Source organism: Gekko japonicus, unplaced genomic scaffold (genome assembly GCF_001447785.1).
Source record: "Gekko japonicus isolate JY-2015 unplaced genomic scaffold, Gekko_japonicus_V1.1 scaffold1304, whole genome shotgun sequence".
Lineage (NCBI taxonomy): Eukaryota > Metazoa > Chordata > Lepidosauria > Squamata > Gekkonidae > Gekko > Gekko japonicus.
The window spans coordinates 471,378-493,923 of NW_015171543.1; the positions used below are offsets into that span (position 1 = coordinate 471,378).

General features: G+C 42.4%; 2 protein-coding genes across 6 annotated transcripts in view; one reads left to right on the forward strand and one right to left on the reverse strand.

Moving 5' to 3' along the window:
• The window catches only part of UBE3A (ubiquitin protein ligase E3A), a 38,392-nt gene extending 21,784 nt beyond the window's left edge, over positions 1 to 16,608 (forward strand). For all 5 annotated transcript variants that reach the window (XM_015419660.1, XM_015419658.1, XM_015419661.1 and 2 more), the window contains 7 exons: positions 8,018 to 8,162; positions 9,373 to 9,578; positions 12,587 to 12,751; positions 13,627 to 13,782; positions 13,883 to 13,956; positions 15,272 to 15,415; positions 15,670 to 16,608. In XM_015419660.1, coding sequence (XP_015275146.1) covers positions 8,018 to 8,162; positions 9,373 to 9,578; positions 12,587 to 12,751; positions 13,627 to 13,782; positions 13,883 to 13,956; positions 15,272 to 15,415; positions 15,670 to 15,790 — 1,011 coding nt within the window. In that variant the 3' untranslated portion in view covers positions 15,791 to 16,608. The remainder of the gene's footprint in view (positions 1 to 8,017; positions 8,163 to 9,372; positions 9,579 to 12,586; positions 12,752 to 13,626; positions 13,783 to 13,882; positions 13,957 to 15,271; positions 15,416 to 15,669) is intronic.
• Positions 16,609 to 18,318: 1,710 nt separating this feature from the next.
• Positions 18,319 to 21,738, reverse strand: LOC107117519. The gene is made up of 2 exons (XM_015419656.1): positions 20,785 to 21,738; positions 18,319 to 18,396 (listed from the first exon to the last, which is right to left on the reverse strand). The coding sequence occupies exon 1, from the start codon at positions 21,616 to 21,618 to the stop codon at positions 20,896 to 20,898; it is 723 nt and encodes a 240-aa protein (XP_015275142.1). The 5' UTR covers positions 21,619 to 21,738; the 3' UTR covers positions 18,319 to 18,396; positions 20,785 to 20,895.
• Positions 21,739 to 22,546: the final 808 nt, after the last annotated feature.

Here is a 22,546-nt window from a genome sequence, read left to right on the forward strand (position 1 = left end):
GCACCTCCCCCACCCTGCCAATTGCAGGGGGAGGGCCAGAAAGACGCCCCCTACTCCAGCTCCCACTCCTAGGGTGCTAGTCGGGCTCTCCCGTCGAAAACGGGAGGCTCGAACGAGACGAAAGAGGTTCAAGCAGGGACGGAGCACTTGAGGCTCCCACCCGCTTGTTGATGCGCCGTTGCTTTCCAATCTTCTCCCTTTATTGCTGTGAGTTTTATCTTTATTGTTAATTGTTAATTGAGCATGTGATTTTATAGAGTTTTTAAGATTTTATGGTATATTATTAGGTACATGGTACCGCTTTGTTAGCCGCCCTGAGCCGTTCGCGGGATGGGCGGAGTATAAATATGATTAATTAATTAATGTCTCCAGACTCCCATCCCCACATGGGCATCGGCATTACAAAACCAATATTTTTCTGCATTCTGGGGCATCCACTAAGCACATAAGTTTGGCTGCTGAGATATGTTTTCCCCCTTATGCTTCTCTCCGACTGCTTTTAGGGATTGTCCTCTGCTGTGGCGCCCATTTCCTCAGCCGCTAGCACTTCTGCTTGCATAAGACCAGTGTTTTCGAAGGAGCCCTTATGCAAGCCAGAAGTGCTAGCAGCCAAAGAAGTGAGTGCCACAGCAGAGGACAGCCACCACAGCCGCCAGAGAGAAGTGCAAGAGGGAACAGAGTTCTAGGATCTGGGCCCTAGTCACTCCTGCTTTTCCCGTGGGTGGCCTCTGAAAGGCACAGGATCATCAAGCGGGGTGTTAAGAGTGACAGGCTTGAGGGCATGCGAGGAATTGAGGGAACATCCCAAGCCTCCTGGGGCCCATTCTGTATTCCTCAGGCTGTGGCGTCCATTCGCTTTCCCTCACCCCCAAGGAGGTAGAAACCCCTGGCTTGTCTGCAGGTGGCCCCACTCTGCTGCATTTGTAATCCTACTCGAGGACAGCCAGCTCACTGAAGGAACAGTGCTTATAGTTTGCATTTATAGTGTATAGTTTGGCAAGAATACAAAATATAAATCCTTAACTTTTCCAGTTAAGCAGTTGCTTTATTTCTCTGATGCTGGGACAGCACAACCCTCATATAAATAGTCTGGTCCAATTCTTATTTCTGTTTGAGCACAACCCTCATATAAATTTGTTGTTCTCGTTGTTCAGTCGCACGGTCGAGTCCGACTCTTTGCGACCCCATGGACCAGATCACGCCTCATATAATAGTCTGGTCCAATTCTTATTTCTGTTTAAAAATTTGGTTTTGTATGTACTTAAAGGAATAACTGTCACAAGTTGTACAACTCACTTGCTTTGCAACTGCACCAGAACAAAATCTTTCTCTGAATCTAACAGTAGGATTAGATTGATAGCATATATTGGATGTGTCTGTTCACTTAAAGAATATAGATTATATTGTCTCCAGGAATAATTTGCCCAGCTAGTTGGTTACAGTTGTACTCCACAAAATACCTTTTTATGCTCCTTGCCTCAGTAAAAACTACTACTTTTTAAAGGAAATTCAATCACGTATTCATATTTAATTGCTCATATCATATTCTTGGTCTTTGATTTTAATGACTTTGTTCCACATGGCTGAAATTTATGAGGTGCCTTACCGCAGTGTAAAAATAAAACTTTGACCAGTTCTAATATTGCCTATAAACTTTTATGTTCTCTGGGAACTACAACGTTTTCTTTTTCTTTTTTTTAAAGTCTGTGTTATGAATTTACAAGGAGTATGTTGACCCCAAAGTAGCATTAATTGTCACCCCAAGGGTCAGGAAGGAGTCTCACCAATCCAATGCCTTTTCCCTCTGAGACATCCAGAAACTGGCAGTTGCAACAAGCCATCCTGTTCGACTTCTGCAAGAGTAAAGAGAACGTACTCTTGATGATACTAGTAGTGCTTATGTCCAGATAGAGATGTGAAGGCCCGGAAAAAAATCCCCCCCCAAAAAATTGCCTGCACATGCACAATCAACACGTACCTTCTATGGCGGTGAAGGAAGTTGAGGAGCTGTGGGGCAGCTAGCATTGCAGTGATGTTGGGGGCAGGTGGGCTGGCACCTAGGAGCCCGGCAGCCATGGAGGGAGACAGGATTGCTGGAGAGGAGTTTGGTAGCCACGGTGGCAGTAGCTCTTTTCAGGGAAGGCAGGCTTGCCAGCAAAGAGACCAGCAGCCAGAGCCGCAGTAGCTCAGCTGTCCTGGGGAGGGAGGCAGGCTCTCTGGAGAGGAGACTGGCATTCATGGCAGTGGTAGCTTGGTGATCTTTAGGGGAGGCAGCCACAGCAGCTGTAGCTCAGCGATCTTGGGGAGGGAGGAGAGATCACCAGTGAAGAGGCCAGCAACTGCAATGGAGCCAGCGGCATGGAGGGCCACCTAGCTTCAGTGGCAGCTGAGGGATCTTCAGGGGCAGGGAGGCTTGCTCACTGGCGAGGAGGGCTGCCTGGCTTTGGTTGCGCAGCCTGGGAGTTGTGCTGGGCCCATGGAGAATGTGGGGGGAAGGGAATCCCTCGTTCATGGATTGCGCCCACACCAAGAGAAAAGAGATTTTTCTACAAATGTGGGGGACCTCCCAGGTTTGCAGGAAAATCTGAAAACTATTAAAAAAAAAAAATTGCATGGGGGAGTGAAACCCCCCCCCCCAAAAAAAAACCCTTGCCTGCACATGCACAATCAACACATACCTTCTATGGCGGTGAAGGAGGTTGAGGAGCTGTGGGGCAGCAAGCATTGCGGTGATGTTGGGGGCAGGTGGGCTGGCACTAGGAGGCCGGCAGCCATGGAGGGAGACAGGCTTGCTGGAGAGGAGTTTGGTAGCCACGGTGGCAGTAGCTCTTTTCAGGGAAGGCAGGCTTGCCAGCAAAGAGACCAGCAGCCAGAGCCGCAGTAGCTCAGCTGTCCTGGGGAGGGAGGCAGGCTCTCTGGAGAGGAGACTGGCATTCATGGCAGTGGTAGCTTGGTGATCTTTAGGGGAGGCAGCCACAGCAGCTGTAGCTCAGCGATCTTGGGGAGGGAGGAGAGATCACCAGTGAAGAGGCCAGCAACTGCAATGGAGCCAGCGGCATGGAGGGCCACCTAGCTTCAGTGGCAGCTGAGGGATCTTCAGGGGCAGGGAGGCTTGCTCACTGGCGAGGAGGGCTGCCTGGCTTTGGTTGCGCAGCCTGGGAGTTGTGCTGGGCCCATGGAGAATGTGGGGGGAAGGGAATCCCTCCCCGCAAGTTTCATGGACCCATATTGTTCTATATACTGTTAGCCACCTGTGGCCCCTATCTGCGGATAGCTGGAGCTCTCTCAGCCCCACCTACCTCACAAAGGAAGGCAATTATAAGCTGCTTTGAGACTCCTCAGGGCAGAGAAAAGCGGGGTATAAAAGCCAACTCTTCTGTAGTGTAGGAGCATGGCTCACTTGCTTTGAATTGTCTGCTAGCTGAATATTGAAGTACTACTGAGGTTAGTTTGAATTCAAGATCTGTTTTTATTGCTCTGTAAACAGATACTTAAATATTCTTCTCTAAACATAAAAAGACAATTGCATGTACAACACTTCTGCATTCCAGAAATGCAGATAGTTCAAGGGTTCACTGCCAGACAAACTGTGCTGTCCTAAGCATCCTTCTAAGCCCATTAACTTCAGTGGTGCTAGAAGGGTATAATTCTGCTTAACATTGCATACTGCAAGTGATCTAATATTTGGAATTTTGTGATGAGTTCTTTGAAAGGTTATTTGTATTATGTGTGTTGGCAATAAAATGTATGGCTGCCAGAGCGTCATTATCTCTAGCACAGTTTTGTCAGATGCACAGAAGCTGGGGTGGGGATAGCGTTTCAGTCTTGAAATGTGGCCGGAGGGTTATAGGCAGCCAGGGCTACAGTGATTCCATAGATATTGCTCATCAGGGAAAGTGCTTTTCCTCCCTCCTCTTGCACATCCTGTACTAATGGCAGCTTCAGACCTGCCACAAGAAGGGAGTGTTATAGTAGGGATATCTTACCAGTCAGCTGATCAGTCAAACTGACCACCTATTTCACTGTATTAAATTATTGTCAAATATTTCATGAAGCCAAAATGTATGTATATATGTATTAGGTTTTTTTAGTTGCCACTTAAAGGGTCTTGTGGCAACTTAACATTAAAACATTAAAATTGTGCTGTGTAGGTGGTCATTTATTGTTTAAAAGCATCTGTTGTGTTATTTTGTAAGCAAGGTCAGAAGTGAAGGCCGATTGCCCCTACCTTTGTTGCTGTTAAAGCATCTCCCTTTTTCAAAATAGTTGCTGTTTCAGTTTGTTTCTAGTTTAATATTTTCAAAAACATAAACTGTAGGCTGAACTACTGTTCCAGATCAAAAGCAAAGAGAGAGCAACTGTCATTCACATTTATAGAAACCTTACCTCAAAGTTATTATAACTTTTTAAAGTATTTAATGAATTAATTTGGTTTTAATTTACATGGTCATCAAACCTGCTGCTGTTCATGTTTTTATTCCAAGTAATGTAATTCTTAAAAATACTTTACCATGATTTAACCAAGGAAATGGCCAACTATCTTACGGTGTGATGGATTGCTTCCAGAACTGCATCACAAATGTTCCATTCTCACCCACTGGAACTGATGAAATGCATTTCTAGCCACTGCTACAATTTTGGCACTGTATATCCAGAAGCATTCTAAAAATGCAAAGCTCAGTAACTCGGAGAGACTGAACCCGTCGCAAATGTTCCATTCTCACCCACTGGAACTGATGAAATGCTTTGCTAGCCACTGCTACAATTTTGGCACTGTGATATATCCAGAAGCATTCTAAAAATGCAGAGCTCAGTAACTCGGAGAGACTGAACCCGTACATGATAGTTGCCCTGTTGGTCGTGTTCAGATTCTGTCTTAGTTTAGCATCAGTCATCTTATCCACATCCAATCCCCTACCATGGTAGATAGTATATATGCAGGGAGCTTTAAGGAACTGGGCTAAATGAAAATCCAGACATTGGTGAGGTTAATGGTCCCCAGTTTGCAGAATATCATGATAGTATTTATTTTGAAAGTGGGGAAGACAGGAGTGAATTCTGTAGAACTGTAGATGAGCAGTCATATCACAAGCCTTTAGAACATTCCTGATAAAGAACAAGAAGATGCACAAGTGTATCTGTGAATGCTCTCAAGCACCTGCACTCATGCTATCAGCACCTTCTGTAGGCCATGGGTCCTCTCTAGATCTGTGCCTATCCCCAAGATCTCTATTAAGTCTGTTACAAATTATTAAAAGTGCACACCAAAGTTCTGTGGCTTATTTGGGTGTTGGCAAATGAGTTAAAATGGCGGGGAGGGGAGTACTCGCAGGGTTGAGATACTGGGAGCCATCCTCCTAGGATTATACCTGCAAACTTTGAAAGCAGCTGCTTGAGGAAGAACTGCTCTTTCCAAGTTGGTTGTCTGGACAAACTAACTGTGTAAACTTCATTGCCTTATATTTGTCTATCTTCTCTCCATCCCCAAACCTGAGGTTGCCTGCCTGGAAAGAGCAGTTTTTCACTCATCCTCTCCGTTCTTGTCTAAGGTCATCCCTCTGTTATACTATGGAACTCAAGGGAATGAAGCAGAAACTCAGACAATTTTTGAGAGAGTTTGGTGGCACATACAAGATGAAAATGCAATAACATCTTATAGGACACTTATGAAATCCTGTGAAATGGTGGTGAAGGCTGCATAAATGAGGATTTTATTCCGCCTTCATTGCATCCATTAGCTCTCACTGAGCACAATTGTTTAGGGCAATTAGATCCTTAACATCTCTCATGGAGCGAAATCAAAATATTAGCATCTTGACCATTAGCTGTGAGGCCTTTGTGAGCTTTTTTTGCAGATAAAGTCTGGTCGCTCCACCACAACCTGCCTGCCAGTGTTGATACAGTATGTGAACTGGAGGCTCCTTGGCTACTTTTGGACTCAGTATTTGATAACTTCAGTCAGCTTTCCTGTGCTGATGTAGACAGAATCTTGCGTGCCGTTAAGCCAGCCACATGCCTCTTAGACCCATGTCCCTCATGGCTGGCAAAAACCAGCTGTAAGAGAATACAGGGCCCGCTGGTGGACATCATCTATCTGTCCCTGGAGTCAGGGGTCTACCCAGAGGGATTGAAAGAGGCTGTGGTGGTACTGCTCTTGAAAAACACCATTGTATCCTACAGATCCCTCCAGTTACTTCCCAGTTTCGAATCTGTCATTTCTGGATAAGGTAATGGAGTGAGTGGTAGCCAAGCAGCTCCAGAGTTTCCTGGATGACACAGGACAGAGACAGTGCTGCTCTGATGGACAATCTCCGCAGACAGCTGGAGTGAGGCAGGTTGGCACGGCTGTTACTTGCTCTCACAGCAGCGTTTGACACAGCTGACCACAATGTTTTGACCCACCCCCTCACCAACATAGGAGTTCATGGGGTAGACTTGAACCGGCTTACCTCATTTTTCCTTGGTTGGGGACAAAGGGTAGCGCTAGGAGAGGGTGTCAGCTAGGAACCCCTTAACATGTGGGGTCCCTCTGGCGGGCAGTCCTCTCTCCAATCTATATGTGCCCCCTTGCCCAGCTGGCATGGAGTTTTGGGCTGGGGTGTCATCACCAGTATGCTGATGACACCTAGCTGTATCTGTTAACGGGTGGCTGCCCAGATACATAACCTGGCCAAGGGTCTAGAGGCCGTGATGTGATGGCTAAGAAAGAGTCAGCTGAGACTGAATCCAATTAAGATGGAGGTTCTGTGGCTGGAGGGGGAGATTCAGGGCTGGGGTGCCGACTGCCCACCCTTGACAGTATGCCATTGCTACCGGCACAAACTGTCAGAAGTTTGGGTGTGGTCTTGGATACATCCTTTATTTTGAAGGTCCAGATGATGAATGTTGCCAAGCTGGCATTTTTCCACCCGCCCAAGCGTGGCAACTGGCCCATTTCCTGTCTCGCCCCGACCTAGCCACAGTAATCCACGCAACAGTCACCTCCAGATTGGATTACTGTATCTCACTTTACACTGGCTTATCCTTGAGACTGATCTGGAAACTCCAATTGATCCAGAATGTGGTGGCATGATTCCTGACGGGAGTGTCACGGACAGCACACATACAACCTGCGCTGCATCCGTTACACTGGCTCCCAGTGGAGTACCGGGTCAGGTTCAAGGTCTTGGTATTGGCCTTTAAGGCCTTGAGCGGTCTGGGACCCACGTATCTTCAGAACCTCATCCTCTGGTACATCCCCCGAAGAACTTAACACTCTGCAGTGAACAACGTATTGGTCATCCCTGGCCCGAAAGACATCCAGCTGTCCTGGTGGAACTCTCTTCCAAATAACATCCATGCCCTGTGGGACCTGATGCAGTTCCGCACGGCCTGCAAGGCAGAGATGTTTTCAGGCCTTTGGTTGAGGACAGCGACAGACACCATTCTGACTGGCCATCCCCCCCCCCTTCATGCTTTCTCCCTACCTCTCCCTCAAGGTGATGACACAGTCTAAAATTCAATAGTTTTAATAAGTGGTTTATTGTGATATGTATTTTATTATATGTATCTCTGTTGTTGTTTATTGCTCAGAGCCCTGAGCACTCCGGGATTAGGTGATTCATAATAAAAGTAATAAAATAAAAGATCTCTCAGGCAAGTAGGCAGGGCTGAGGCTCCCTTTACCACCGTCATCCATGTCAGTCCCAGCCAGTTTTATCTGCCTCCTCCTCCCCCAGCCACCTCGCAGGATGAGCTTGCCTGTCCTCTAGCTATGAACCTCTTTAAGGGCTCTGCTGTTCTTTCTAACAGTTGGAATGTTTTTATAACATGTGCTTATTGTGACTGTCTTTTGAAGAATTAGTTCATCAGACTATTTGGTTTTCTCCGTTTGCTGTTAAAGTATATCTTGGCAGTTAAAACTGTGGCTGTTTCATCCTTGTTTGTACATTGTGTTGAAAGATAAATTATCTCTTTGCTATATCCAGTGCGTATAAAGTGGATGTACTAAAATATTATTTTGTTTCTCATCCAATAGTTAGAAATGATTGCCATGGAAAATCCAGCAGACTTGAAAAAGCAATTATATGTGGAATTTGAAGGAGAACAAGGGGTTGATGAAGGAGGTGTTTCCAAAGAGTTTTTTCAGCTAGTCGTAGAGGAAATCTTCAACCCTGATATTGGTATGTAATTTTTATAGGATAATGCAGGTGACAGTTGCTCTCCTTATTGATTCTGGCCATTTTTCTCCCTGGGTTTTGATTCCTTTACGGGAACCCATCTGCCTTACTTCCAGACCACGTGGATAATGTCTGATCTACCCATACTCCAAAATGAAGTGGTAGAATGGATTGCTTTATGTAAATATATGTACCAACATACCTTAAAGACAGCCTTCTCCCATATGAACCTGTCCATTCACTCTGGTGTTCTTCCAAGGCCCTGCTTCGGTTGCCCCTCCATCTGAGGCTAGACAAGTGGCAATGCGAAAAAGGGCTTTTCTGGTCATGGCACCAAAAGTGTGGAACTCCATCCTCAGGGAGAGCCATCTCTCTCCCTCTACCGTTACTGGCCCGCCTCCCTGATCCTAGTATTGGATGTTGATCTAGTTTTATTGAATTATTTTATATGTTTAAATGTTTTGAATGTTTTTATGTGTGCCATCTTGGGGACCTTGATTGGATGGAAAGGTGAAATAAAGATGTTTTAAATAAACTATGATTACAAAAATACATGCAAGGGAAAGTAGATCAGGAAAAAAGTTCTAGCAACCTCTACTCCCTTTTTGTGCTAGTTTTCTACTTGCAGGGAGTTTTTCTGCATACACAAACAGGATCTCTTCCCCCCCCCAGTTTGAACTCCGAAGAATACAATCCATTCCATCTCATTTTGCTGCATGTGTAGACCAGCCTTGATATCTATCAAGCAAGGCTCAGATACTATTCATATCAAAGTTGCTTCTTCTGTTGTGCCCTTATGGTTGCTTTTTTGTTCTCAAGCCATTGACACAACCTTGTGACAATTCAGCAAAAATCACATGGAAAGCCTTTCTATGACTAAGCCTACTGTACCATGCAGGTGGAGATCATGTTTGAACGTTTACTACATCAGATTCCTTGTAGGTAGAAAACTAGCTCTGGTCTCAGATGTCTATGTGAAATGTTACCTCCAGGCTCCTTCTTGTGTGCTTACTGAACATCCCCATAAGAGTTGTACTGTGCTGATTTTCTGGCTATATAGATAGTCACCAAGACACACGTGAACGCCTTTTTCTTTTAGAAAGTCTTAATTTTTAGCCTTGCAGATGCAAGAGAGATCACTGTTTATATGCTTCCAAAATTAGAAAAATGTCTTGCTGGCTTCTAGTTTTACATACATTAAAATTTTTCATAGGTATGTTCACTTACGACGAGTCAACAAAATTGTTTTGGTTTAACCCATCCTCTTTTGAAACTGAGGGACAGTTTACATTGATTGGAATTGTCCTGGGTCTGGCGATTTACAATAACTGTATTCTGGATGTTCATTTTCCAATGGTGGTCTACAGAAAGCTAATGGGCAAAAAAGGAACTTTCCGTGATCTCGCAGACTCTCACCCTGTAAGTTCAACATATTCCAGTTTTCCTACAGTTTGGAAGTCTTTGGTTTTATTGTATGTTGGCTGATACAAAATAATACTTTGTATTTATACAGCATTTTTGGCGCAATTAACATAATCATGCCAACAGCCTTCTGAGGCAATCAGTATCAATATGGCCCCATCTGCAGATACTTAAATCCGCAGACTGGTGCCATGTACAGAGAACAGGGATACCTTAACAAACTTAGAGGAACTCCCAGGTTTGCTGAAAAGTCAGAAAAGTTAAACAAAATTGGAGGAGGGATTAAAAAAAACCCCAAAAAACAGCAGCATTGTCTGCACTTGCACAGACAGTGCTTCTCCATCAGCACAACAAGGGTGGAAGGTGGGAGGGAGGAAGAGCTGCTGTCGTGTGAGCCAGATAGGCTGAGACGGTGGTGAGTATTGCAAAATATTCAGAGTAAAAAAAATATATCTTAAAAGGATAATGCACTTGTAAAAAAGGTGGCAAGTACTGCAAGATACCGAGAAAAAAAGTGGGGTGGGGTGGGGTGGGGACTCAACCCAAGATATGGCTGTGATATATGAGGGTCAAGCTAACAAAATAAGTTATTCTAAAAATACAAATGTTTATTATGGTGTACACATGAGTAGAAGATAAAATAGGTTTAAAGAAATGATCCAAATATCAGACTCTTAAAACTTTTTACACACAGAGCTGAAAGTTTTACATATACAATTGACGGGTATATCTTATGACCAGTAGACCATATGCGTTTCAGCCCCTTAGGGCCTTTCTCAGTGGCCAATATTACTATTCTAAAACAACACACATGCAGAAATAAATGTATGAATAAAGATCTTCTTTAGAGCCAGGTGTTGCTTTCTGGAATTGCCAAAAGAGAGAGAAAAAAGCCAAATTATTACATATCAATTGCACATAATAAATGCACATAACAGAAAAATTAAAAATACCAGAAAAAATTTGCTGTTGTTACCTCACGTGATGTACAGTTGCTAAAAGTTTACATAGTAGGCCATGGATAATCTCTCATGGTAACTGCATATGCTCTCCAAATTGTTCTACATCAAAGTGGCAACTATATAATTGTTAGATTTATAAGTAGTATAATTATAGAAATAATTTTTTAGTCATAGAGCATTTAAATTAGCCAACCAACCTGGTAATTAATACCTAGTGTGTCTGGATGTGTGTCTCTTCCATCAAAGGTAGTAATCAAGTTGCAGACTGCTAACGTTACATCAGTATATAGTAGGACCTAGGGATGATGCAATCACCCACATGCACTGCATAATGCTGTTGCCAAGGGAGGGATTTTTAAATTTTCTGTAGTGGGAGGGGGTAAGGAGGAGAGAGAGAGCCAGTTTGGTGTAGTGGTTAAGTGCGCAGACTCTAATCTAGGAGAACCGGGTTTGATTCCCCACTCCTCCACTTGCACCTGGCTGGATGACCTTGGGCAAGCTGTAGTTCTGATAAAAGCTGTTCTTGAAAAAAAGCAGTTTCTGTCGAGAGCTCTCTCAGCCCCACCTACCTCACAGGGTGTCTGTTGTGAGGAGGGGAAGGGAAAGGAGTTTGTAAGCCGCTCTGAGACACCTTTGGGTAGGGAAGGGCGGGGTATGAATCTAATCTCCTTCTTCTTCAAAAAGAATGGGGGGGGGAATCACAAGGTCAGCACTACCAAATACAAAATGACGTATACATTTTCTCGAAAGCAGCAGGTCCAGTCCTTGAGGAGTTAATGTCTGTAGATGATGTATCCAAAATATCTCTCTTTTTTGAACACATCTGAGCATGTTTGAAGTTGTAGTTTGAATTGTTTCTGTAATCCAGAAGTTCAGATGTTTTTTCAGTATGTCCAAAGTCAAGATAGTGATTGACAAGTGGAGCATTCCTTTTCTTTAATCTAATACAACTCTTATGCTCACCAATTCTTACTTTCACTGGTCTAGAAGTCATCCCCACATTCATTTTGTCACAGGGACATCTGATAGAATAGATTACTCCTCTGTGGTTACAGGTACAGAAAGAATTTATAAGGAAAGTTCTAGTCTTGGAGGAATTTTGAAAGGATTTTTTAGCCTCGGCACAAGCACATAGAGAACAACTGCCACATGGAAAAAACCTTTAGGTGTTTGATTCCCCCTTATATAGCTGATGTCCTTCACTACTGGAAGCCTGCCTCTAACTAATACATCTCTGAGGTTTTTAGCTCTCTTGGCTGTGAACAAAGGAAGATTTTGGCATCTAGGAATGTTAGCTAGAAGGTGTCAGTATTTATTTATAATTGCCTATACTGGTTTAAATGTACTGTTGTACAGAGTAAAAAATTATCTTAAAAGGATAGTACACATTAAAAAAAAGTACTACTGGATATTCTGTGTTGTTGTGTCCCGTCCCGTCCCCCTCCCAAAATGGAAGAAGCTTGCATTTCTTCAAAAATGTCCTTAAGTGTCAATTAAAAGATCTTGCATACATTGGACACTGGATGCCAGGAAGCCTTTTTTCCTCTACAGATGTACAAAAGGAGGCTTATCATGCTGCTTAAAATAGTCAAAGGAACACTTAGTAACCGACTGAGAGACTTGTAAGGCCCCCTTTCTTGACAGAGTCAAGTAAACCCACGTAACACTGTTGTGGTATCCCTCCATAGGTAGAAAAGCCACACAGAGATTTTGATTGGGGGGGGGAGCCTAATGGACAAAACCGAATTACGTCCTTCCTTTCCACTGATCAAATTTGCAGCTTCCCATGATTGCTTTTCACCTTTAAAAAAAAAATTGGAAGGCATCAGGCAGCTTATGTGTGTCTACCATATAACAGCTACTTTGAATGTCAGTATCTACACTCACTGTCATCGATAAAGTAGATTCTAGTCCACAAAAGCTTTTACAGGAATAAAGTCTTGTTTGTTTTAAGCCGCACGTAGGTTATTGTCTCATACACTGTATTACCAATATTGTGGTTGAGGTTTTAAAGTTGTATGAAGTATGCCTCTTTCATTTTAGGTTCTCTATCAGAGTTTAAGAGACTTATTGCAGTATGAGGGGAGTGTGGAAGATGATATGATGATAACCTTCCAGATATCTCATACGGATCTCTTTGGTAATCCAATGATGCATGATCTAAAGGAAAATGGAGATAAAATCCCTATTACAAATGAAAACAGAAAGGTAATTTCAAAGGGCATGCCTTCAGTTGTGAAGTGACTGCTTGGAGCCATTACCCCAGAATTGCAGTTACACCAGAGCCAGCCCAATCATGTGACCTTGATATATTATGCAGATTAAATATTTTTGCATGATCTGCCAGTCTGCAGAATTCTACAATGTGTTTGCATATCCCGTTCTTCTGCAGGTTGTGGTGAGGCGCAAATAAGCTATCCACAGCACTGATATCTCCCCCAAACCCTGAAAATCCTATTTAGGACTCCTGCAATGCGTTTCTCGCGCACTTCCAGTTTATCTTCAAAGCCCTAAGGCTGGAAACTTGTGTTACATTGATCACAGCTAAGTTTCTGAGGAAGATGTTTTTCCCCCCTTACTTTGTCAAGGTTTATGCTATATATTCAATGGTGTGCAAATTAATTATATTAATTAATGGGGAGAGTAAAAGCCACAAGGTGCTGCTTTTCCCCTAGTCTTTGGGGCTGGTGTAGATTCCTTGTGCCATTGAAATAAGGGATTCCAGTGCATCTATCTTGCAAAGTTCATTTGGAATACTGTTAATCTAGGGTTCTTTTGAAATACTTAAAGTCCTGTAGAAGTGGCTGTTGCAAAACATTTGGCACACTAACAGAAATAATGTAAGTTTGCTGGGGTTTGTGAGTAATCTAACCCAAAGGGGGGAGGAAATGCTTTGAAGTGTTTTCAAAATTGCCACCATCCTTAATTATTTAAATGCAAGTTAATTAATTTTCTGTAATTATCTCTGTGCTGTGAAGACAATGTTGAAACAGGAAAAAGTCAATTGGGGGGGGGGATTATATAACCCTTTGCTTTGAAACCACTCAGGACAATTGGCATTGTTTTTGCTTCTCACTGAACAGGAATTTGTCAATCTGTATTCTGACTACATTCTCAACAAATCAGTGGAGAAACAGTTCAAGGCCTTTCGAAGAGGGTTTCACATGGTAACCAATGAGTCTCCCCTAAAATATTTATTTAGACCAGAAGAGATTGAATTGCTTATTTGCGGAAGTCGGGTAAGATATTTTATATGTGCATATAAATGACCAGTTGCCTGTTGCTGCTTGATCCTAAAGCAAGGGGTGGTGGTGGTGATACACTGTCTTGTATTTCCAGAATCTAGACTTTCAAGCCCTAGAAGAAACTACAGAATATGATGGCGGCTATACCAGAGACTCCCTTATTATTAGGTATGGGTTTTAGCTTTGCATCAGTGGAATGGAGAAAACAGTGTGTCTCAAACATGTCATGTAAATTCACAAATATGATGTTCATATACAACACACTTGTGAGTGTTGGAGGGGAGATTTAGGTGTTTGCAGTGTGAATCTTTTATACTCACAGGTAAAACAGAAAAATGTGCCCTTTTCTTTATTATTACACTCGTCTGACCGAAGGTCTTGAGCAAAGGCAATACAGATTCAAATACAGATAAAATACAAAGCAGTAAATGTTAAAATACAGAATAGAGACTTAAAACCCTTCTCCGGAATGACATAAAGAAACTACAAGCCCAAAGAATTTGGCAACAGGTCATTTCCAAACTGGTGTCTGCTGACAAGAAAGAGATCACGGGAGATTCGACAGGCAGCTGATACTTACTCAGGATAGATGTAATCCAGAGGTCTCTGAGCAGCAGCCATCAATCACAGAATAAGATGAGGTGATCTGTCATCTCTGTTACTCCAGATATGCATCAGTGGTCAGAATATGGACAAAAAAATGTGTATGTTATTTAGATAGCTGGCATGACTATTTGGGAAAACCAGGGGGTGCTCAAAACGAGGGGGACCAACAGACTCCCGAATTCCAAAATGTCTTCAATAATTGCTTGTGTAAATAGACTGAAGACAAGGGACCCTTCTGTGGCTGAGAGGAACATCGGATAGCTTAGAAAGGAACAACGGGCCAGCTGTTCACTACCCTCTTCAGTCGTAGCCCTGAAACAGAGAGAAAATACTGCTGGAATGGGTTTGAAGGCAGAGATTGGGCCACCTGCCACTTCCTGTGCGTTTACTGCAAGGGGGGCTGCTGCTACTGCGCACCTGTATAGCCTGTTGTTAGTGTGAGGGGACCATGTCAGAGTGAGATGTGTTTACTCTAGAGAACTCTTATGGCAGTCGTATACAGACTGCTCTAGACCTTGTTGTATTTGATGTGGGTGATTTTCAGGCATTATCAGTTGCTCGTGTTTCTGAAATCCCACTCCTTCTAAATGATCTCTCAGAAATGCAGCCACTGATAATCTGACCAAAGTTCTGTTTAGGCTGCAGCTTGCTTCTAGAAGAAGCTTTGCTAAGAATACATATGCAGAAACTTCTTTCTGTTTCTTTATGTCCATAACTGGATTGAGTCAGCTATGTTTCTTTCTGCGTAGGATGACCGAGATTTATTACAGTTTAAGGGACCAAAAAGTTATCTCTAGAAAATACAGGGTACTATTTGTACAAGTAATCTTTTACTTCTGCCCAGCATTTTTATGTTGTTTCCTTTTCACCTCTATAGGGAATTTTGGGAAATAGTCCATTCATTTACAGATGAGCAAAAAAGACTGTTCCTCCAGTTTACAACAGGCACAGATAGAGCACCAGTAGGAGGACTTGGAAAACTAAAAATGATTATAGCCAAAAATGGCCCTGACACAGAAAGGTAAGAATTTAGATGTTCCAAATCTTTCCCTTTTTTAAAGTCACAAGTTTTTGAGGATCGTTCTAATTCTTTTGCCATTAACGATGCTGCTTTGATAAAGAGGTGTGTTAAAAAGTAAAATTAAGGCATAGTTCAAACCTTGCCTATAGAATAACAGTGGGATTTTTTTTCCCCCCAAGGCAAATGCTGTTTAGAGCAAATCAGCATACTCTCCCAGAAGGGTAATTCTTTTCTCTTTCTCTTCTGTTCCCTAGGTTACCTACATCTCATACATGCTTTAATGTCCTTTTGCTTCCGGAGTACTCCAGCAAAGAAAAACTTAAGGAGAGATTGTTGAAGGCCATCACATATGCCAAAGGATTTGGCATGCTGTAATACAATAAATAAAATAACAAAAGGGATAAAAGAGATTGGTGGTGATGGTGTCCCTGCCCCAAAAACAAAGCGAGCCCCCACAAAAGGCCATAAGATATAGCAAGCTACAGTAGTCCACCCGTGTTTGTGCCTCCCTTCTTCACTTGGGGACATTGGGCTGGAACAGCAGATTTCAGCTGCTTCTATGAACAAATTATTTTTCTTTTAGCGTGAAAGTGTTACATATTCTTTCACTTGTATGTACAGAGAGGTTTTCCTGAATATTTATTTTAAAGGGTTAAATCACTTTTGCTTGTGTTTATTACTGCTTGAAGTTGAGCCTTTTTTTGAGTATTTACGAGAAAACAAAACTGTATTCTTCTCTCCCCCCCCCCCCCCCACCCGCCCCAGAAGATATTGCCATCATTTGTAGATTGTGTAACCTTTTAAGTCTGTGCTACATTTTTGTCCCGGTAATCAAATCAAAATCAGGAACTGTACTTTTTTGAACGGTTTTGCTTTTGAAACTTGAAGTCTTGGAGGGGAAAAAAAAATGGTGTGATGCAATGACTGCTGTTCTAGCCCCCAAAGAAATTTGTGGAAAAAATAAATCTTTAGAATCAATAAAGATGGAAGGGAGAACTTGGAATGTTAAGCTGCAGCCTTGAGAACTTTACTTTAGTCACAGCACAACAATTAAAAAAAAAACCTCATTTCACTATACATGTTGTCTTTCCCATGTCTTGTCTTGTAGCATTCTGTATTTTTTAATTAGCAGGGTTTCCCTAGCTATATGGAAAGCGTAAACATGGTTAGGTTGGGGTTTTGTTTTGTTTTTTTTTAAAAAAAACAATGTTTACTTGGGGGGAAAGTGCATTTTCAGCCAAACCGCATTAGAATAGAGTGAAACGTGGAAGAAAATGGATAGAAAGTTGGGTCTATAAACAAAAGCATGTGGAAGTGCACTTAAAATGAAATTTTAATGGCCTATTACGTTGACGTTTTAACTAGACAATCCGGTCTTCCCTACGAGTTACTTTAATGATTTGTTGTTCCTTGATCAAGGCATATGATCAGTGCTGCAGCAAAGGGATGCCACCCCACCCCTCCCCCCTCCAGCAGTAGGGGGTAAATAATGTTTTAAGGACACATTTGCATTGTAATACTTTTAACACATTCATTGTTTTGTGTAGAAGGTAAATCCTGAGGTCACTTGCCTATTACATGGACATGCCATAGGTTCAGAATGTAAATCTGCACACCGTATCAAAGGATCCCTTTTCCTTTCTACAGATAGTCCCTGCACGCTGGTGATGGCTGCTGTTGCAATATAAAAATTAAAGGGACTCTGCATTTTTTTACCCACGGAACTGTAATTGGCGTACCTCTTCTAACTGCAAGTGACAGCTGTTGTGCAGAACTGAGCTTGTGCCTTGGTGATTGCTATGCCTGACGACTACTACTAGTACTACACAGCAAATCAACCTGATTTGTGCAAAATTGGTATTTAAAAGGTGAAATTTTGAAATCATTGGCAGGAGAAAATATGTCTTTCAGGATTATTTTATTAAATTCTTTTTAGTAATAGAAACAGGCAACTGTTATGTAACTATAATGCTAAATAAAACAGTGATGTTTTCCACCATGATCCGGTGAAAAAGAAGAAAAGTGATTTTCTTAGCTTGATAAGTTACCATTGGCTATCATTGGAATTATTTGCCTAGGAACTTTGATTTAAATTAAACCACATGTTGAGCCTTGGTATAAAGCAGCTCCTAACAGCCCATTCACCTGAAACCATTCAAGAGTAAGCTGCTTTACTGGTAGAGAGATTTTCTGCCGTTATCGTGTTGGTGGCTCTTTGATGTACCTCTCAAAATGGGTCACAATTTGCAAATGCCATCCAAAGAAATGAAACACTAAATGGGTGACATTTCTTTTAGTCAACTTACCAGTTAGTATTTCTAAATATGTATCCCAAACTTGTAAATGCTTCAAAGGAGGTACTAGATGTATTTATTTCTTCTGTGTCCTTTTTTTTGTTGTTCATTCATTTGAAGGCCTTGCTTATAGTAGACCTTTTCCAATACTTAAAAAAAGATGTTCTCTCTGGCGGGTTGTAGAACATTTTTCAAGCAAAGCCCAGTTAAGAAACATGCTTGTTTGACATTTCAGACGTTGGAAAAGGCCATTAAGTTTTGCTGGGAATTCTAAACTATGACCAAATACATTCTCGAGGCAGCTATGATTGCCCTCTAGCGAAGAAAAGAAGTCCTGCCCCCTTTTTTCTTTTGTGGTACAATATTGCTGGAGCAGTTCCAAGGCATTTGAATGGTGAATACTGCTCTTTTTAGGATTTGCCTTTTTATAGAAAGTAAACCTGGAATTCTGAAAATCTGGGTATAATCATGGCATTTTCATTGTAACGGCCTAAGGAGGCCTTCCCCCTTTCCTTTGCACTGTTCCACCTGAGGTATGTCTCACATTTTTAGCATTTTGCTCAATTGTTACGAATGAGAGATCAGGAAACTATCCTGCATGAACTCCGTTGGGGCAATTTCCATGTAGAGAGAGCTCAGAGATGGAACTTCACACACTTAATACACTGTCCTGTGATACCAGGCAACCTGCAGGGTAGAATGAAGAAAGAGATTGTACTCACAGGCAAGATTCTTAGATTAAGGGAAGTGTAGCAAAAATAGTAGTACATCCCCCCCCCCCCCAAGACCAGCTGGAGGCGTATTGTAACCGTCTGCCTTCCCCACTCCTACCCCAGCTGCTCTTGTGCTCTTGCACAAAAAGCACCTCATGGCACCAACCACAGGAGGAGACCTCAGGACCCGAATATGTCACATTGCAGCAAACGGTAACAGGAAACCGTGCTGCACTTGGATTGCTCGGTTCTGTGCCTGAAGATAGTCTGGTTGTTGATGCAGAAGCGGAAGACAGTGGGAGACACTGGGCAGTTAGTTCAGTGTAAGAAAAAGTTGTGAGAAAAACTGAAAGGGTGGTGGGTTATCCCATTGTGGAGAATAGCAAAATGGGGATGAGATTCCTGTACGTGCCTATGTTCCAAATTTCCTCTTAATTCGGAGATATATTTTGCTTAATGTGTTTAATTCTAAATAGAATTGTCCACGGTCACTGCTAGGCACGACATTTCAATGTTGAAACAAGAAATGTTTTTATTCAAGTTTTGTCTATTTCCAGAATTCAACAAAAAGCATTCTGTTGCTGAATCATATTACGCTGATCCGTGTAAACGTAGCAAACTCCATGTTTTCCATAGTATACCTGGATCTTTTCTGAAGACTTAACTGCCATTAAGCCTTTCAAAATGCATGGCTGTAGACTTACCATTATCATTCTACAGAATCTTGGGAAGCTTGCCTGGGTTTGTTTCCTAATTTGAGAGAGAGAATTGCTGGGACTAATGGCAAAACTATGGGTTGCATGGGCAGTTTGTGATATTTAGATTGTCTTTTCTGTTTTAAGCCAAAATATTCAACCCAGGCTTTTCTCAGTAAAATCTCCTTTCAGGGAAAAATGGTAGCTGAGTATCCTGATTGGGGAGTGGGGGGGGGGCGCAACCAGGATTCTGCATTAGATGCCATTCTTCATTCTTTGTGGCTCCATTGCAGTTATGCAGACTTCCAGAGCTCCCTTGATTGGGAGATGGTCTAAACCAGTGGAATGCAGAAGTATTCTAAGTGGGTTCCTAGTAACCATTACCAGGAACTTGCTCTCCCTGCTTCTGTGTGTTCATCTGCAAGTGTGACATGCCATATCCTGCCAATCCTACTCACCACGGATTATCCATCTGACTTTTTGGCCTGCAAGTAGTAACCTTGACTCTCTCTGTTTCTCCTAATCCCCCTCCCCCATTCCTTATGCCTACCAGCAAGTATCTTTGATGTGCTTCCTTTTGCTGACCTTACTTGCCAGGGATTAGCCACTGTGCTTCTGTGATGCTGTTTGTCCGTAAAATTTACCATAAATGATAAGTACAGTATGAGAATGCCACTGAACATATAAACGCCCTTTTTCAGAAAACTGGGCTTTCTGTTTCTATCATAATGGGACCTGGTTTCTTTGATAAAATGGTTAGTGGGATATAAGCAACAAAATGTAGAGAACCACTCATTCATCTCTCTGCTCATTTTAAAGCTACAGCAAGAATCAAGAGAGTTTAACATTTGTTCTCACAGTTCCTGAAATGTGCTGAATTTTAGTCAGCAAATGGCTAAAATGTGAAACTGAAATCTAGTAGAAATTTCTTTGCATAGAATAAAAATTTATTATAAAGGGAAGCCGCCTTATAATATACTGTGGCACACTCTGAAAGTTAACACTGATAACAAAAAAAAAATCACTGACGCTTTAAAAGTCTTAGAACTGTCTTGCAGTCAGATCAGACATTACCGTTGCCATGGGACTGTAGCTCTGGCAGATTTCTTTAAAAGAATATGCCATGCAAGTAAGAGCCACCATACAACAGTTCCCCCCCCCTCCACTGCTCAGTGTAATTGGCAGTCACCATGGAAGGTGATGAAGCCCTCGGTGACGGCCCCAACCCATGCAACATGTTTTGCTAAACAGTGCAGCTCAGGGTTGGAAAGTTTGCTGCCGGGATGCCAGTTCCTGCAGCACATGTAACATTTAGCACAGTCTTGAGGAACAGCAAGTGAGACCCCAAGGAAGATTTTCACAGGCTCACCTCATTGTACATGCAGGAGCAATAAAGTTAGTTGTCACTGGCTGCTTATGCTAAGCGAAAGCAGTTGTATCTGCCACCTTTTCCACATGCACAAGACATAGTGCAATGTATTTCATCTGATGCAATTTCAAAACTAATTTCAATTGTGAACCATCTGTTGCACATTCAGTTGCTCCATATGCACATTGTTTTGTTAAAAATTATATTTACGTGCTGTGAGTTGCTTCAGAGGTTCAGCTCTTCTTGCGCAAGCAGAACTGTGCTAGGTACACGTTCCAAAGTCATTTCCAGTGCTTACCAGGTTGCTGCATCCAACCCAATTCTCCCCAAATCTTCATTTTTGATCAGCTGATAAGGGTTATTGTTCGGCCGGTTTCTTTCCATGAGATTCTCTTTAGTAACTATCTCATTATGATATTCCCATCTTGATGGGACTATCTTTTCCCATGAAATTTCCATCCAGTTTCTTTATCGTAATGCTTCGGTGGTTGGTTTCTGGACCTACTGGATTCCATTTGCTTTCCTCCTGCTCAGTATCCAGTAGAGAGTTCTGATTTACATTATAATATCTTTTCCCTAACTTTTCCTGGAGTCGCTCAGAATAATAATCTTGCAAAGTACAGCATTGTTCGTGTTGTAGATCTGTAATTTTCTGGACAAAGAGCTTGACTTTATTATTTAAAAGGCCATCATTCTTTAGCACTGTGTGATTATTCATGCTTGGGTGTCTTCCAAGTAGCGTGTTGTTCAACCCCAAGAAAAGATTCCTAGACTTGGGTCTCTGCTTATAACATTTTTTGTTTCTGCCACTCAGACATTTTGGCTCCGGAAAGTCTTTGTCGACAAATCCTTCAGGGGGAAAAGGCTTCACAGGCAGTGCTGGAACCTGCTGTTTGGATGTTTTTTTCACAAACGTCTCTTGGTAGCTGTCATTCATATTAGACTGCCTGTTGTATTTTTCATAATTGGTGGTGTACGGCCGTCTGCGTTCAAGAAAGAGGACAGATTTGCTGAAGTGCATCTCTTTCTCACTAGTTAAAGCATTTTTGCCACCTGAGCCATTTGTCCTCTGCTCCCCCATTTGTGTCTTTATTTCCTCAGTGTGCCCAAGGCATTTCTGCACATCTTTCATAGTCTCTGCTTCCTTCCCTTGCAAGCCTTCACAAATGCGCTTCTTGGCAAATGAGACTGGAGCCAGATTGCCTTGGATCCTAGACGGAGCAGAAAGAGCTCTCGAGGTTTCTGCGTTCTGTAAAATAACCCTGACAGCTTTCTCACTGCCATCAGTCACGACAGAATGCAAGTCTGGAAACAGGCTCTGGGAAAGCAGTTTCACAAGGTCTTTATTGCCGAGCAGCCTGGCATGAGCCAGTTCGGACCTCCTGAGCTTGATGGTAAACCTCTTATACAAGATTCTTTGATCGAGACTGAGTGCATTTTCTGCCTGCTTCTTCAGGGACTCCAGGGCCCTAAGCTTCTTGCTCAACAGGATCTCTTCTTTTGCATTGCAAAACAAAGCCAGCTGGGATTTCTCTCCATCTTTGAATTTGATTTTTTCGCCCATCATGAAACGTCTGGTTACAGCTGATGCCAAGCAAGTGCCTTGATTTCATCTTGCTTGCGCTGCTCTGTTTTTCTCAGTGGATCATGTTTAGCATTCAGAAGTCTACTGCTGGAGTGTGCAAGAAGGTCTCTGGATTTACTCCAGGGGTGTTAAGTCTTTAGAAGCCTTGAAACCGTACACCAACCATCAGGGGTACGTTGGTGAGATCAAGTTCCTCATCCATGTTGTTAGGGAAACAAACCTGAAGCCTTCTGTTCAAATCTCAGTGAGTGAGAGGTTTATTGGTTTTCCCTTGAATGTCCTTCTTAAGCTGAATAAATATATTTTGCAGAAGAATGCTACAGTTTCTATAAACAGAAGAAGTAAATAGATCAAAGGTGGGAAATGAAATGTGTCTTGTGGGCATGAACCATTTTATTGGCAATCTGGTTGATGTTTGCACAGTTAGCACACAAGGATCACAATGGACATGGTTTCAAGTTGCTATGGTGTCGTT